The 15,604-nt window shown below is 33.9% G+C and overlaps 1 protein-coding gene, 1 long non-coding RNA gene, 1 other non-coding gene and 1 pseudogene across 4 annotated transcripts; 2 read left to right on the top strand and 2 right to left on the bottom strand.

Moving 5' to 3' along the window:
- Positions 1-2,121: 2,121 nt before the first annotated feature.
- Positions 2,122-2,215, bottom strand: LOC143564387 (small nucleolar RNA Z159/U59; annotated as a pseudogene).
- A 41-nt stretch (positions 2,216-2,256) lies between these two features.
- On the bottom strand, positions 2,257-2,359 carry LOC143564386 (small nucleolar RNA Z103). Its single transcript, XR_013140859.1, has one exon. It is a non-coding gene; the product is annotated as a small nucleolar RNA Z103 (small nucleolar RNA).
- A 6,744-nt stretch (positions 2,360-9,103) lies between these two features.
- On the top strand, positions 9,104-14,299 carry LOC143564360 (uncharacterized). Of its 2 annotated transcripts, none has more exons than XM_077051662.1 (12): positions 9,104-9,354; positions 9,790-9,871; positions 10,758-10,824; positions 10,913-11,098; positions 11,184-11,244; positions 11,813-12,067; positions 12,233-12,314; positions 12,627-12,693; positions 12,782-12,967; positions 13,056-13,116; positions 13,212-13,971; positions 14,139-14,299. In XM_077051662.1, exons 1-12 carry the CDS (start codon positions 9,189-9,191, stop codon positions 14,236-14,238), a joined length of 2,073 nt encoding a protein of 690 aa, XP_076907777.1. In that variant the 5' UTR covers positions 9,104-9,188; the 3' UTR covers positions 14,239-14,299. The 2 variants fall into 2 exon arrangements, with proteins under 2 accessions (XP_076907777.1, XP_076907778.1); XM_077051663.1 differs by having other exon boundaries at positions 14,147-14,235.
- Positions 14,300-14,314: 15 nt separating this feature from the next.
- LOC143564361 (uncharacterized) lies at positions 14,315-15,049 on the top strand. The gene is made up of 3 exons (XR_013140853.1): positions 14,315-14,413; positions 14,639-14,719; positions 14,975-15,049. It is a non-coding gene; the product is annotated as an uncharacterized LOC143564361 (long non-coding RNA).
- Positions 15,050-15,604: the final 555 nt, after the last annotated feature.

Genomic DNA, 15,604 nt, shown 5'->3' on the forward strand with positions numbered 1-15,604 from the left:
TATAACCATCTTCACCATCTCAAAATTTTTAAAAAATATGTTTTTTAATGTCGTCCTTTACTCAGATCAGATTGTAGGCTTTACTTAGCCGGGTTTTTATGAATGAATTAACTTGGTTAATTTATTTTTATTAAAATTATTCTTATGTTCATAGATATTAACAAAAAAGTAATGCACGGAAATGTTCATTAATAATAAACATTAAGAAACATAATAATAACAAAGCATACTAAATAAAGATTACAATCTATTCGATGGTATGCCGACAATGCCAAATATAAATTTTTGGGGGGTATTTGCTTGTATGTTAATGGAACATTGTCGGCCTACCATCAAGTAAATTGTAATCTTTATTTAGTATGTTTTGTTATTACTATGTTTCTTAATTTCTATTATTAATGAACATTTCCGTGTATTACTTTTTTGTTAGTATCTATGTACATAAAAATAATTTTAATAAAAAAACCAAGTTAATTCATTCATAAAAAACCCGGCTAAGTAAAGCCTACAATCTGATCTAAGTAAACGACGACGTTAACAAACATATTTTTTAAAAATATGAGGATCTTGTGATAAGAAAGTAAAAAAGTTTGTGATGGTGAAGATGGTTTTATAAGATGTAGTGAATATGATTGTATAATTTTATAAAAATGGTTGGTGAAAAATTAAATTTGGGTAGGTAAATGTATTTATTTCTAATGGCTAAAACATGCCGGCTAGGAGAAAAAAAATTGACGGCTAAGCGAAGCTGGCTAAATAATTAATTGAGTAGGTAAAAATATTTAATTCTGGGGCTAAATTTACACCGGCTAAGAAGAAGGCTAAGTGAAGCCGACTAAATATTTAATAGAGTTGGTAAGTTTTGTAAAATATTCAATTTTGGGGGGCTAAAATTAGACGGCTAAATGAAAAAAAGAAGGCGGCTAAGTGAAGCCTTAGCCTGCAAGCCGAATTGGAGCCGGCTAAGAAGGAATATTTGGAGCCGGCTAACTAAATAGACACGTATCCCGAAGTCGGCTAAGAGCCAAAGATGCCGGCTAAATAATCATAGATGTAGGCTAAGTTTAGCCGTCTTTGACACGTGTCGAATTTCTATTGGCTAAATGTACTTTTCATAAAATTTCGTGCCCATAAAGGTGGCGGCTAAGGCTTAGCCGCCTTAGCCGTCTTCGGTGATGTGTCAGTTGTTTATTGGTCAAAAAACCAATGATTGGAGAGATGTAGGTTAAAATAAACTTGTCTATTTTGATAATTTTTTAGTCAAACATGTTTATTCTGGTAATTTTCCCAAGTTGTATTGGGTTTTATGGGCTTTTGAAAGAAAGTTAAATTGCATTCCCTATGGGCCGTTTTCACTTTATCTTAAAATAGATCTAAAATTAATTAGGTATATAACATCTAAAATTTTCAATATTAAATATATATATATATATATATATTATTTATGATGTCATCTAGGTCACTGCTCATACCCGATTATAATAACTCGTCCTAGACCCGTCAGGTATTTACCCATTGGGTATCGGGCATACCCACAAGTTTTGGGTATAAAAAAAACCCAACACAAAACCCATTGAGTGTAGGGAGAAGATTATACGTTAGAAGCAGATTAGTAGGGTTGGTGATCTCGATGACAAAAACCATCCATTAGAATGTCACAATAGTAATTATGTTCAACACCAATAATGGATTCTCGCGAGTACCAGTTCTGCTTTTTTTCCTGGTTTAGTACCAAGGTATAAGTTACTATCAGTCTTTTGTTAACCCTAACACTCTTTTTGCATTGAATAAATTACTACAATAAATACACTAGGCGCACAATCCCAACCTTATTCATCAGATCATACACTGCAAAAACAGAATAAAACTCTCCCTAAAATTAAAAGAATGAGTGAACACTCCAATCAAATATTGCACCAAACCTTGAACCGAGCCAAAAACAAATCAAAATCGACGTCAAGTCAACCAGTTTAAGCACCACGTACCAAGAAATTTCACATATAACAATGTTAAAACGTGTAGATTGGTTCTCAAAATTTATAGATTTCGAAGCGAAGAACAAATTTAAAAAAAAAAACATAGCTAAAATCAATGAATTATATTTAAACAAAATGCAGTGAATCCTCATCAGTTCAGGTCTCCAATAATCGTTTCCACATGGACGTATATCATCCTCGGAAGAACGAAAGTATTTATTTGAATCATCATCAGAGGAACTCAAACACAATTTATTACAAAGATAAATAAAATATGAGACAGGATCAGATTTCTAGCTTGGATTCTCTACAATAGAGAATATAATGAAACGCGCTCAGTATAATCAACTTCGATCATCTGGGGAAATAATCATCACATCCATCCATGGTTATATATAACATTTAGTATATATAAATTCATATATTTAAAAAAAACACATGTAAATTGCCATCCAATTAATCCCTGTTAGTCATTAGTCCCAAAGCAATATATCATATAACTTTATAGCAAAAAAAAACATGCTATAATTTCTCCGGATCTGAAATAAATGTAGCTCAATGGATATGAGCTGCAGTGAAGTATTCAGGTAACATCGAAGCAATTGTATACACGTCGAGCTGTTTAATACTGGCGATATATTAATAATAATATTGAATCTATGCTTCAGACGGCAGCGGCGGTGAAAGAGAGATGGCGACGGTTTGAGAGAGGTTGGTGGTATTTGTAGGCGCAGGTAAACGTAAACCCTTAATTTGTTAACGGTTAATTACTGAAATACCCTTTCCAGCAACTTAGCATAAGTTTGTTTTGTGCCACAAAACTTACTTTTTCTTTGGTTTTGTGCACGTATACTTTGCAATATATAATGTGTATAAAAAGAAAACCCATATTTGTATTTTTATATTTTTAAGCATGGTTGTAACAATTTCGTCTAAGCATTGATTAATTGACAGTGGGTACTCCACCGTTGTTGGAAACCCTAACGACCCATTAAGGCCCGCTATTGTTTAGCGTAACAGCTTGCTACGAGTCCCGATGACAACATGTAAATAGACGACACAAGAAGTTGTAATCATCATTTGGTTCCTGATGATTCTCTATTGATACTTGTGTGTCCCCGCTTCTGAACGTTGCTTTTTCACTAAGAATCCTAGAGTCCCGACATTTGCTTAAGTGAAGGTTCTACCCAATCATCTGAAGTTAACCCAACCATATGGCTATTTTTCAATGTTAATGCAACTGCTATTCCATTAGTAAATTTATCAAGGCTAAGACCTTAGCCCCCCCGGGGGGGGGGGGGGGGGGATAGCAAACATTTCATTATCCAAATGTAATTAACCTATCATTTTACGTATATGTTTATACTTCAAAGTAAAAAGTATAAAATAGAATAAGATATTCAGTTATCTAGTTATAAAAATGTATTGCAAATACCTGGAGCCGTCTTTTTAGTCTTTCGTTTGTTTTCTATATACCTAAAAGAATTTTGAATATTCGGGGTGATGATTCGGAATATGTGCATACTAAATCTTAAAGTATATATAAAGTTAATTACAAAAGGTATGTAATTAGTTATTGTAGAAAATAATGTGTTCAAGCAAACAACCGATACTACAATCATAAAAAATAAAAAAAATTAGTTGATGATGAATTTTGGAACCTGACTAATCTGATGAACCCGAACCCTACTACCATGAACATGACAAGCCCGAACCTTAATAGGGCCGGGTTGTGGGTGAGTTTGTTTTGCAAACGACTAGCCCGACCCTATTAACCCGAAATCCAAACAGTTAGCTCGATTAATAACCCCGATTAAAAGGCTAGAAGCCATAACAAGGCCATACATTAGTTACTAAGTTACTTCAAGGTAACTTAAATATAAACTATGAATTTATGTAATTTTTTTTAAATATAAGCTTTGACCTTATATAGGCATCATCAAACCTTGTTAAAAGATGTACAAAACTAATCAACCATTTATTTTTCTTTCTTCTCAATTTTGGTTTGTGCAGAATGTATTCTTCAAGAAGGAATAACACCTACTCTGGTCAATCTACCTATGGTCAAAATGTAAGATATTTATATGTAACTGGTTTTGAATAGATTTGTTTTATCATTTTTGCTGATTTTAACTTTACTCGTAGCTTTGTTTACTTCATTGGATTTCATGCTCAAAATCATATTAGACATCAAAAAGTGGCTAAAAAGGATGATACCTTACAACATAGTGGCATCATAAAGTGGCTTCTTTTTTCACAGTATTGAATGACCAAGATTCTTGATCGCGAGAAAAAAAGGTCAGTGATGGTTATCCGGAGAGATGATGTCATGTCATGTCATGTCATGTATTATACATTAAAATATAAAATAATATTGGAACTTTTGTGGAAGTTGTTGGGGTTGAATTTGCAAGGAAATCAGCTATCAGTTTCCTCTCACTATAGGAGGTAACAAAACTGCAGTGTCAGACAAGTTGGCCAAATGGGTTTGGAAAGGTATGAAATTACCCTTTTTCTTTAAATGGTGAGGTTGGATTGGTACCGGTGATAACGGGCCTGGTGTGAAACAGGGTCAAGCAACCATGTTCAACATAGTTAGCGCTTTCGGTGAAACATTGGGTGTTTTTGGACCTATTTCATATCTTAGAAGGTTGTGTTTAGCATTGTTGTCATTAGGATGTTGTAAATGAATGTTAACCAACGACCAATTTCGTGATGACGTTAGTGTCATCAGTTACAGTCGGCGGGTCAAAAGACTAGTTTAAAAAAGAAAAACAAACCCACAACTCAACTAAAAATATAGTTTTTATGCCTGTTGCATGAATAACAAATCATTATTGTTTTGAGAAACATGGGTTGTCAAATGTCAAAAATACTGAAGATCTGACCACTTGATAGTTCTCGTGCACATAGCCCTCAAGTACAGTGACAAACTTAAAAGTACAAAACACAATTATTATTATTTTTTATTTTTTTCTGTTTTGAGAATTAGTGTTGTGAATATGTCAGTTTTGCAAATCGAACCGAAATTGGGAACCAAACTACTGTAATGGATTTATGCCCATAAATCTAGTAGCAAACATTAAGTTTGGTGTGTTCATTTTAGTTTTATAACGAGGTAGGACTTAAATTGAGCCGCAACATTTAAATAAAATTATAAACCAAATTGACGTTATTAGTTTATTTTGGTTATTTTCGTTGAGTTTTGTCAGTTTATCCAATTTTGATTTGATTAATCGTTTTTTCTCACCTCTATAACTCTATAAACAATGAATGTGTTGTCTGATATTAGTGTAATAGTTATTAAAATCGCAAAGCTTGACCACTGAAGAAACACGAATCTACTCCCCTTGACGGGTCTTGAATCTGTGTTTCTATATGGTAGGATACAGTTAACTGCCAATACGATATGAACTCAATTCCCAAAGTCCAGTGACTTGAACCTTCAAAACAGACACCGTGAGCTCGTTACGGGAAGGATAAGAGGGGGGATCTTCCCGTAACCACCATCCGGCGTGAGAATAAGTACAATTCTGGTGAAGATAAAGTACTTAAGCAAAATAGTGAAAGTACAGTGGGAGTGAATATGAATACCTCATGATGGTTGAGAAGGTATTTATAGCCGAAGGGTGTGGGAAGATGATTGGGCCAGCTGTCCCTTTGGAAGATGCTCTCGTAACCACCTGGACACGTGTCCTAATACTATAGGTTTAGTTTATACTTTGCATGTGCATGTATAACAACCTGGACACGTGTCTTCACAGGATAGGATGATAGACAACCCTGGCCATGTGCACGGTTATAATGGCCTGGCCAGGTGTCCTTTACTGATTGGCTGAGACGTCACGTATTACTCAAGAAAACATCTTGGTAGATCTTCTAGAATGTTATTGGTTAATGACAGCTGTCATGGGGCATTACCTCATGATTATTTATGTGGACGGATCCTTCATCTTGTGGATGACTTATGAGGGTGCTAGGATGCTTCCGCATATATTGTGAGGGTGTTCCTCAAATAATTATGTTGGTGATCCATATGTCCCGCGGGTGCCTTATGAGGGGCTTCTGGTTAACCCGTGGGTAGTACTTAAGGGTATTTGGGTCTTTTCAGTACCCTACCTCTATAACCACCTAGACGTTTTTCTAGCGAAGGGGTGATTCACCGCCTTTCTTAATTACATGTGCTAATTTAAGAAAAGTCGGCACTTGCTGCTTATTTTTCCAGCTTGATTTTAGTTTATTTTCTTCAACTTATTGCTTAACTCATTTAACAAGTTACCTAAAATTAATTGGGTTAACATAATTAAATAACATGATTAACAAAGCTTATGATCGACAATTAGTTATAGTGATCGATTCTCAATTTCTCATATTTTTTAATTTTAATTATTTGAGTATACATCCTTTCATAATTGAAAGTTTAATAGTGTGTTTTGTTATTTACTAATGGGCATCAAGGAACATGTTAATATGTTTTTAAACTTTAATTTAGTTTAGATTGTTGTTGAATAAACTGTCATTATTTTTTATTAAAAATGCTTAGATCATTAATTTTTGAATAAAATGTCTGCTTTGATTATATATGTTGGTTGTTTTGGGGTTTTAGGTGATCTTGGTAGTTTATGTTAGAGGATTATGGTTTGAAATATATTGGAATATGAAAAAATGTGATATTTTCCGATACAAGTATTCTTTTTGTAAATTTTCATTCAAGTGCGTTTTATTTTCGAGACCCAATTTTTTTTCGCATAGCGCCTAGGTTCTCGGAGAAGCTTTTGTGGCTTGAGTGTGCCATTTGATAACTATGACTAGTATTAACTTTGATATTAAAAACTTAATTATTAACTAATCATCATACTTATTTTGTTTAGTAAAATGTAATAGAAATAAATAATTATCATAACATTAATAAACCAACAATAAAATATTAAATAATTAATTGTGTTTGTGTTCCTTGACATATCACGCCAGCACCTTTCTACCATTGTTGCGTAGCTAAGGTGCTGTTTGTTTTTCCTCAAAAGCATTTCTGCACCTCTTTTGTCTGCACTAAGAAGAGGACGTGCAAATGTTGGGCTTTTCAGTGTGTTTGTTTTTCCAAAGACGTTTCATTAAAAAACGGATGTGCGTCCTTTTCTCCTAGAAGCATTGTTCAAACCATTTCCCACATCTTCTCCTCTTTTTCTTATTTTGTCATCAGGTTCCTTCTCCTCTCAACCCCTAGCTCCACCCTCCACCCACCTCCTCCACCGCCGCCGCATCTCTCTCTCCACCACAGATCAGCGGCTTCTCTCTCTCTCCACCACCGGTTTGCTCCTCCTGTCACCCCCTCTCCCCACCTCCGACGCCGCCCTTCGCCACCGCCTTCCACCCCTCTCCGCACCTCCGGCGCCACCCTTTCCACTCGCACCTCCGGCCCCTGCATTCCAGCCCATATTATTATTATTATTATTATTATAACCGTCACCTCCATAACCGTCAACTCATTTTCCCAGCTACCACTGCCTTACGCCATCACAAATTAGGGTCGTGGTGAATAATAATATTAATTCATTCATTCAAACCCAATACTCTCACCCGCTCTCTGTAACCTCACCACTCTTACCTTTTTTCTTCTTCCACTTATTATTATTATTATTAAGAATTATATTTATATAATAAAAATGACATTTTGATGAGTTACCATGCATTTTGATGATTACCATTAGTTTGTTCGGTTCGGTTTATTTAAAAACACTCTGTTTCATGCAAAGTAATCAATCATGAGAAAACACGCGTTGATAACCAACACGTGTTTAAACCATTTGCTTATTTTGTTTTCATCATGGAGCCATTTAACCGGGTCTAATAAGTTAGAAATGCTATAACACCAATATCTTAAATTTTAATTATATATAAACGAAACATTTAAAAGCATTCTGGTTGCTTCCTACATCCTTTCAAGCCGCCATTTTGTTTTAAAACAATATATCTTAAATGTATATAAACGAACCCTTTAAAAGTTCTATGGTTACGTGCTATTCTCAAGCCACCATATTGTTTTATTTGTAAATAAGGGTTTCTCATGTATTTAATCTGAATTAAGGGCACGAGTCTCACCAAACCCAGTTAGGCCTTAAAAGGTTATAACATCTCACTAAATTAAAAATTAGTCTTACCAAATATTTGATATGAAAGTTTTATAAAACAGGGATATAGCAGTCGCAGCTGCAACAGGAACTGAATATGCAACATCAATCCAAGGTTGCATACCCAGACGGAAACTAAGCTCCCACTCACGACCCATGTAACAAGCTACACCAAGTAAGAAGTGTAGAACGATTAGTTCATATGGACCACCATTGTATAACCATTCATCAACGGATGCTGCTTCCCATATTGGATAGAAATGCAAACCTATAGCTGCAGAAGTAGGAATAATGGCACCCGAAATAATATTGTTTCCGTAAAGTAGAGATCCAGAAACAGGTTCATGAATACCATCAAACCTGAAGTTGTGGTTATAATAAGAAACAACTTTATAGCAAAAAAAATAAGCGGGTCACGGGTCTCACCAAATCCAGATTACTTTTAAACCGGGCTATAACAGTTATTAATTATGAAACATTTTTATCATCAAACATGAAGTATATTATTAACTTCCTTACAATAAATATAAATTAAAATCCAAAAACATGTATCAATATTAAAAGCGAATAACATAAAACAAACCCGTAATACGGGGGTGATAAAAACTAGTCTATTGAGAGCATGTTTGAGATTACATTTGAAAAATGCTTATTGGCATATTCAAAACGTCATTTTGAAAAGCCATGATTTTGGGTTTTTGAAAAACTGTTTTTTAACTCTTTCATAAAGTAAAAAAAAATATTTATGATTGTCAAACACATTTTAATTTATTGATTTTTTAAAAAAACTAATAAACATTTTTCAAATTTAACCCCCAATATATTTTGAAATAACTTACGACTTCTATTTCCTTAAAACTTGATTTAAGATCTAATAATGTTGAAACATTCAAACGTTAGTCAATAATAATAATAATAATAATAATAATAATAAAGCTCGTAAGTCAGTTACAAGATAAAAGATAAACCACCCATCTAGTTAGGGTAAACAACACAACACAAACCCACTTCACTTTGGTCAACGGCGGCGGCAGTAGTAGTAGTTTTCCTCTTCATCTTCCTCAAACTTCATTTGCAGTCAGTCATGGGGTATGACTCTTCTCCCGCCAAAAGAAGAAATATATTACATGATGCGGGTCCCAGTTCCAGAAAGAAGCTTCTTGTTCTTGATGTAAACGGGCTGCTTGTTGATATTGTACCAGATGCAGATAAAGACCATAAACCTGATGCAATAATATCCTCAAAAGCAGGTTAGTTTTGGTTGGTTTTAATCAATGTTTTAAAAACCGGTGCTTTACTCGTACCGGATTTAGTTAAAAAATGGTACAACAGGTTGAACTAGACAATAATCTGAGTCAATTAGGAAGTTTGTACTTTGTATACGGAATTAAATTGATTACAAAAAATGTAAAGGAACCTACCTTGGACTTGCATGATACAAAGTTGGTTGATTAACTCTTTAAATGTGTTTACTCGTTACAATTTATCTGCTAGGTTAATAGTCATTTTAAAAAGGTATGGGCGGCAAAAAAGTATCAAAAATCTCTTGGGTTTCTTTACCGGTTGCTTTACCAAAATTCGGTATAACTGGGTCAACTGACTGGTATATACCGGTATTTAAACATTGGTTTTAATACTTTGTGAGTTAAGTGATTGTTGATTTGGATGTTGGTTTTGTGGTGTAGTGTTCAAGAGACCATTTTGTGATGCGTTTTTGAAGTTTTGCTTTGAGAGATTTAGGGTTGGAGTTTGGACATCAAGAACAAGGTGATTTGTTAGTATTTTTAGTTTACTTGTGAATAGATCGATTTAGGTTGTTTTTTGTTTGGTCTAATGGGGATTTAAGAGATGGGAAAATGACAAAATATCCATTTTGACCGATGGTATTAAGGGGGTGTTTGGCTCAGCTTTTTAAAACTGCTTATTTTCCTATTTGCTTTTTGAAAAGTAAAAGCAATTTTGAAAAGCTTCAAACTGAATCTTACCAAACAACTTTTACTTTTCAAAAATTAATTAAGCAGTTTTAAAAGCTCACCCAAATACCCCCCAAAATAAAGTAAACTTTTGAAATTACAAAAATAGTATATGTTTTTAATTTCCACCAATCACAGCAGATTGTCATTGTCACACTGTGATTGGTTCGCAATTTTAAAAGCTCACCTAAAAGGTTTTAAAAGCTTTTTAAAACCTTTTAAAAGCTTTTACTTCTCAGAAAACATTTTACCAATCAAAGCAGATTGTCACGCTGTAATTGGTTCGCAAGATTAAAAGCTCACCCAAAAGGTTTTAAAAGCTTTTACTTCTCAGAAAACATTTCACCAATCACTGACAGATTAGACTATCAATTTAAATGTTCTACCTCACTTTTGAATCTCTTGCGCGACATTTTAGTTTAAATGAAAAATCATTTTTTTAATTCGTGGAGTCTCTATGAATTGGAGAAAAATGATTGAATCCGCTGAGCCAAATTGAAAGTTACCCAAAGTGTATTAAAATTATACAGTTAATAGTATTTGATATAATATTCATTCGAAAAGGTTCAAAATTTGGTCAAAAAAGGACCTACTTGATTCGACCCGTATCTAAAACTATAACCTTTCGACACGTTATCCAACCCGCTCATTGTGTTGTCATATATATTAACTTTCTACAGAAGGAATATAACTCGAGTTCTTGACTTCCTCATGAAGGACACTCAACATCAGTTACTTTTCTGTTGGGTAAGTCCATACACTAATTATTATTTTTCTGTTTATAATTATGTGAATCATGTGTTTATTAATATGATGAAATTTGGCTTTTGTGTAGGATCAATCTCACTGCACAGAGACCGGTTACAACACTATTGAGAACACTGATAAACCGTTGCTATTAAAGGAACTTAAAAAGTTATGGGAAAAACAAGACCCTAATCTTCCGTGGGATAGAGGAGTGTATGATGCATCGAATACACTGCTTTTGGATGATTCTCCATATAAGGCGCTACGAAATCCCGTAAGCTGTCTTTTTTATTTTTTATTTATTTTATTGTTGAGTGAATGTGTCAGTTTACTTCATATTATCTTGTTTACATTTTCAGCCACATACCGCAATATTCCCATACACTTACAGTTACCTAGACGCCCACGATAATGGTTTAGGTAAGTCATGCTGTCTTTTCTCAAATGCTCATTTCTAGCCATTCACCTAGGATCGAGTCGGTTCACCCTCTATAAATAAATTAGGGAACACAGTGTTAGTTTATTGATTTTGTAAAAAATGTGAGTATTATTGTTTGTTCATTATAAGGTTGTTCAAAAGCTTGCGGCTCACTCAAAAAAAGATTCAATATATCATACATATTATTAAGTTTTTTAAAATTTATGCACGTCAGTCTTATTTATATTAATATTATTACATAAATACATATATTAAAGTTTGGCGTTAAATGTAAACGAGCCAAACTAGCAAGCCAACGATCCAATTAACGAGCGGGCATTGGCTTGGGATCGACTCATTAACAAACCAAGCTTGATTTTACAGCTCGTTAATATAAACGAGCCGTCGGATCGGCTTGTTTACAGCTCTAGTCTATTAGAGTTCTAGCTATGTATTTGTCATTTTTGGGGTTTATTTATATTATTATTTTGCCATAAGTTTGCCACACGCACCCTAGTTGGAGATTTTACTTGGATGATCATGTGATCATATTTTTTACCAATATCACAGGACCCGATGGCGACCTTCGTAATTATCTGGAAAGGCTGGCAGCATCTGATAATGTTCAAAAGTTTATAGAGCAAAATCCGTTTGGTCAACCACCGATAACACGTGACAACGTGTCATGGGATTTTTACCATAAGATCATTTGTTCTCGTTCTAGAAAGAAACTTATTGTTATTGATTTGGGCGGGTTGCTTCTTGATGTTGTAACGGAACCACTTGAAGGATACAGACCAGACACAGTTTATGGGTCAAGAGCAGGTTAGATTCTTACTGTGATGATATAAAAAAAACTAACAACGGCTCAAAGTCAAACTGGTCATAAACAGATTGAAGTTATCGCTGAAAGATTATTTTACTTCTATTTATTCTTTTTTTAATTTTTTTATATTGCTGACTTGATTATTATTTTTTTTGCTTTTGCAGTGTTTAAGAGACCTTTTTGTGACGAGTTCTTGCAATTTTGTTTTCAGACATTTAATGTAGGTGTTTGGACATCAACAACACGGTAATTTAATTAATACATCCAACTTACTAGTATTTGACTTTTTCTGGTTTTCTATTTGGTTTTAAGCAAAGTCAAGTCGTTTGTATGAATTGTGAGTAGGGGTGTAAACGAGCCAATCTGATTCCGAGCTCGCCTAAGCTTGGCTCATTTCGAGCTTTTAGCGAGCCGATCTCGAGTTGCCAATGCGTGGCTCATCTCGTTTACACCCATAATTGTGAGTTACTTTACTAACCCTATGTTTCTGTTTTTTTATGAATTTGTATATTTATATAATTTTTTATGTGCTTATAAGTATTTATCAACTTCATACAGACACAACACGGAACGCGCTCTTGACTTTCTCATGAGAGACTCTCAACACAAGTTGCTTTTCTGTTGGGTAAAGTTGATTATGTTGTTTATTTTACTTTTATTTTAGGCGCTTAATAATTTTATGTTTCGTTAATATTTATGATGTTTTTGAGCAGGATTTAGCACACTGTACGGACACTGGTTTTCGTAGTGTTGAGAACATTTCGAAAAACATAATTCTAAAGGAACTTAGAAAGTTATGGGAAAAGAATGATCCAAATCTTCCATGGGAATTAGGAGCGTATGATGAATCGAATACACTTTTAGTGGAAAATGTTCCACACAGGGGTCTGCTTAATCCCGTTAGTGTTTTCTTTTTATTATTTTGTCGGTTCTGTACAGTTAAACTTATAAGTTAACTTTATTTTTTTTATTCTTTTTCATTTTCAGCCGCATACAGCAATCTTTCCTTACCCTTACCGTTACTGGAAAAGAGAAGATGATTCGCTAGGTAACTCGTTTTACTAATTATTACCCGACGTGCTCATTTTGCCACATGCACTTAATATGTACAAATTAGTTTATATACTTGACGTGTTATTACAGGTCCAGATGGCGACCTTCGCGTTTATCTGGAAAAGTTAGCAGCGTCTGAGAACGTACAAAAGTTTGTATCGGAAAATCTGTTTGGTCAACGGCCCATTAGGGAGAAAAATCTATCATGGCCATATTATCAAAAGATTATTAACGCATTCTCGTATAAACGTAAAACCTTATCTGAACCAAAAACCAATAGTTCTACTGCTTTGGCCACTCCGATTGTTTTGGAATCAGAAACCGACAATGCTACTGACTTGGTTGGTCAAACCTCAACGGAACCTGAAATCAGTATATCTACTGCCTTGGCTGCTCCAACCTTATCGGAACCAGAAACTGGCACTACCGCTGATTTTGTTGGTCAAACCTTAACAAAACCAGAAGTCAGTAGGTCTACTGCTTTGACCGCTCCAACCTTATTGGAACCAGAAACCGACCGTACTACTGATTTGGTTGGTCAAACCTTAACGGAACCAGAAGTCAATACTTCTACTTCTTTGGCTGCTCCAACTTTATTGGAACCAGAAATCGACACTACTGATTTGGTTGGTCAATCAATAACGGAACCAGAAGTCAACACTACTGCTCCGGCTGCTCCGATTTCATTGGAATCAGCAACCATAACTACTACTGTTTTGACATCTCCAACCTTATTGGAACAAGAAACCGACATTAATATTGCTTTGGTTGGTCAAAGTCAAACCTTATCAGAACCAGAAGTCAACACTACTGCTCCGGCTGCTCAGATATTTTCAGAACCCGAAACTTTGTCCGTACTTATCTTCGAAACTCTTTTCAAGTATTTTGTTTTAATAGTCAAATAAACCGTTATTTGAAAACCTCATTTTATTGATAGATTTATGTTTTACTTATGGTTTCTAAATGGTTTGTTTGACTACAAATGCACAAACTTTATCTGATTTTGTATTTGAATAGTACATCAGGTGATGCTCAAACTGATGTGGACAATGTAAGCGTGTGCACTTCACTTTCTGTCAAGAATAAGAGTTCTTTACTAAAAACATCGGTGAGTTAACGTTTCCTCTTCAGTCCCGATTTGGTACTTTTTATTGATTTACTGATTTACCCCTTAACATCTGCAGGAAAGAAGTGGTAGTAAGGAAAACACAAACGTTAATGTGCCAGTTTTTGAAACAAGCGGATCGAATGATATTCATCAAGATTCATCTCATCACGATATAATCATCACAGTAAGTAGTTGATATTGCACATCGAAATTGGTATTCAGTGAACTTTTTGCATAATTTCTAGATACAGGATAAGAAAAGAAATCATTTATCCATTCTTGTGGTTGAAGGTTAAATTCAGCTTCGTTTTCAATTTTGAAAAGGAGTTATTCTAGACTAAGTAATAATAATAAGTTGAATAGTTTTCGGACAAAACTAGCATAATGTTTGACTTGTCGTTGTTAGCAGCAAACCAGTGACGATAGCAAGAGCCAGCAGAAAACAAAGAGGGAAAGACCACCAAAGATGGTGGATTTGTCGGTTGTGATGGTAAGAGAGATTATTTAATTTTATTGAGAGGGATGATATGTTACAATCTATTAGTATTATAAATAGACAAAATACGAAACTCCAATCCTAACGCGGCCTCGCCCTAATAAAGGTAATCCTAATATGTTCTAACAAAGGTAAAATATAAAAAAATAATTTATATTTTTTAATCTTCTAAGTAAAGTGGGTTTGAAGGTTATATCATTAGTTTTTCGACAAAATTATCAATAATGTTTGATTTGTCTTTGTTAACAGAAAACATGCGGGGCAGATGATGGCAAGAACTCTAAGAAAAGAAAGAGGAGAAAACCACAAAAGTTGGTGCTAAAAGGTACTGAATTAGATTTCTTATTAGTAACAAACAATATTATATATATATATATATATATATATAGGGTAAGGATCCTGAGAGAACCCTTTGCAAATTGAGAACTTTGAGAACCATTTTGAACCACTAAAAACACCTTTAAAAAAATATTTAGAAAAATCATAAAACAAAAAATAACAAAAATTTTAAAAAAGTAAAAAAAACCAAAATTCTTATATTTCTGTCCGGTTTCATTAAAAAAAAGCGTTGTATTATACACATGTATAATTTTATTTAATCTTTAGTTACGTAATATACACATATGTACAGTATCATTTATCTTAAATTATACACGTGTATAAAAAATCATGTAAATGTACATATATGTATATATTATACATATGTGTATATAATTTGCTAAACCGAGTTTTTTTAATGAAACTGGGATGTTAAAATAAGAATTTTGGTTTTTTTTTACTTTTTTCATTTTTGTGTTTTTTTTGTTTTATGATTTTTTTTTATTTTTGAGTTTTTTGTGGTCCAAAATGGTTCTCAATTTCAAAAAAGTTCTCTCCTGA

The sequence above is a fragment of the Bidens hawaiensis genome, unplaced genomic scaffold, assembly GCF_021521415.1.
Source record: "Bidens hawaiensis isolate Kalapana, Puna unplaced genomic scaffold, B.hawaiensis_p1.1 tig00021996_1, whole genome shotgun sequence".
Taxonomy (NCBI): Eukaryota; Viridiplantae; Streptophyta; class Magnoliopsida; order Asterales; family Asteraceae; genus Bidens; species Bidens hawaiensis.

What these genes read in the sequence shown, in the direction of transcription:
- LOC143564360 (XM_077051662.1), top strand. Translation starts at nt 9,189, where the DNA reads ATGGGGTATGACTCTTCTCCCGCCAAAAGAAGAAATATATTACATGAT. An exon ending in ATCAGTTACTTTTCTGTTGG is followed by an intron (nt 10,825 to 10,912) that starts GTAAGTCCATAC and finishes GCTTTTGTGTAG; the next exon opens with GATCAATCTCACTGCACAGA. An exon ending in ACAGGGGTCTGCTTAATCCC is followed by an intron (nt 12,968 to 13,055) that starts GTTAGTGTTTTC and finishes TTTCATTTTCAG; the next exon opens with CCGCATACAGCAATCTTTCC.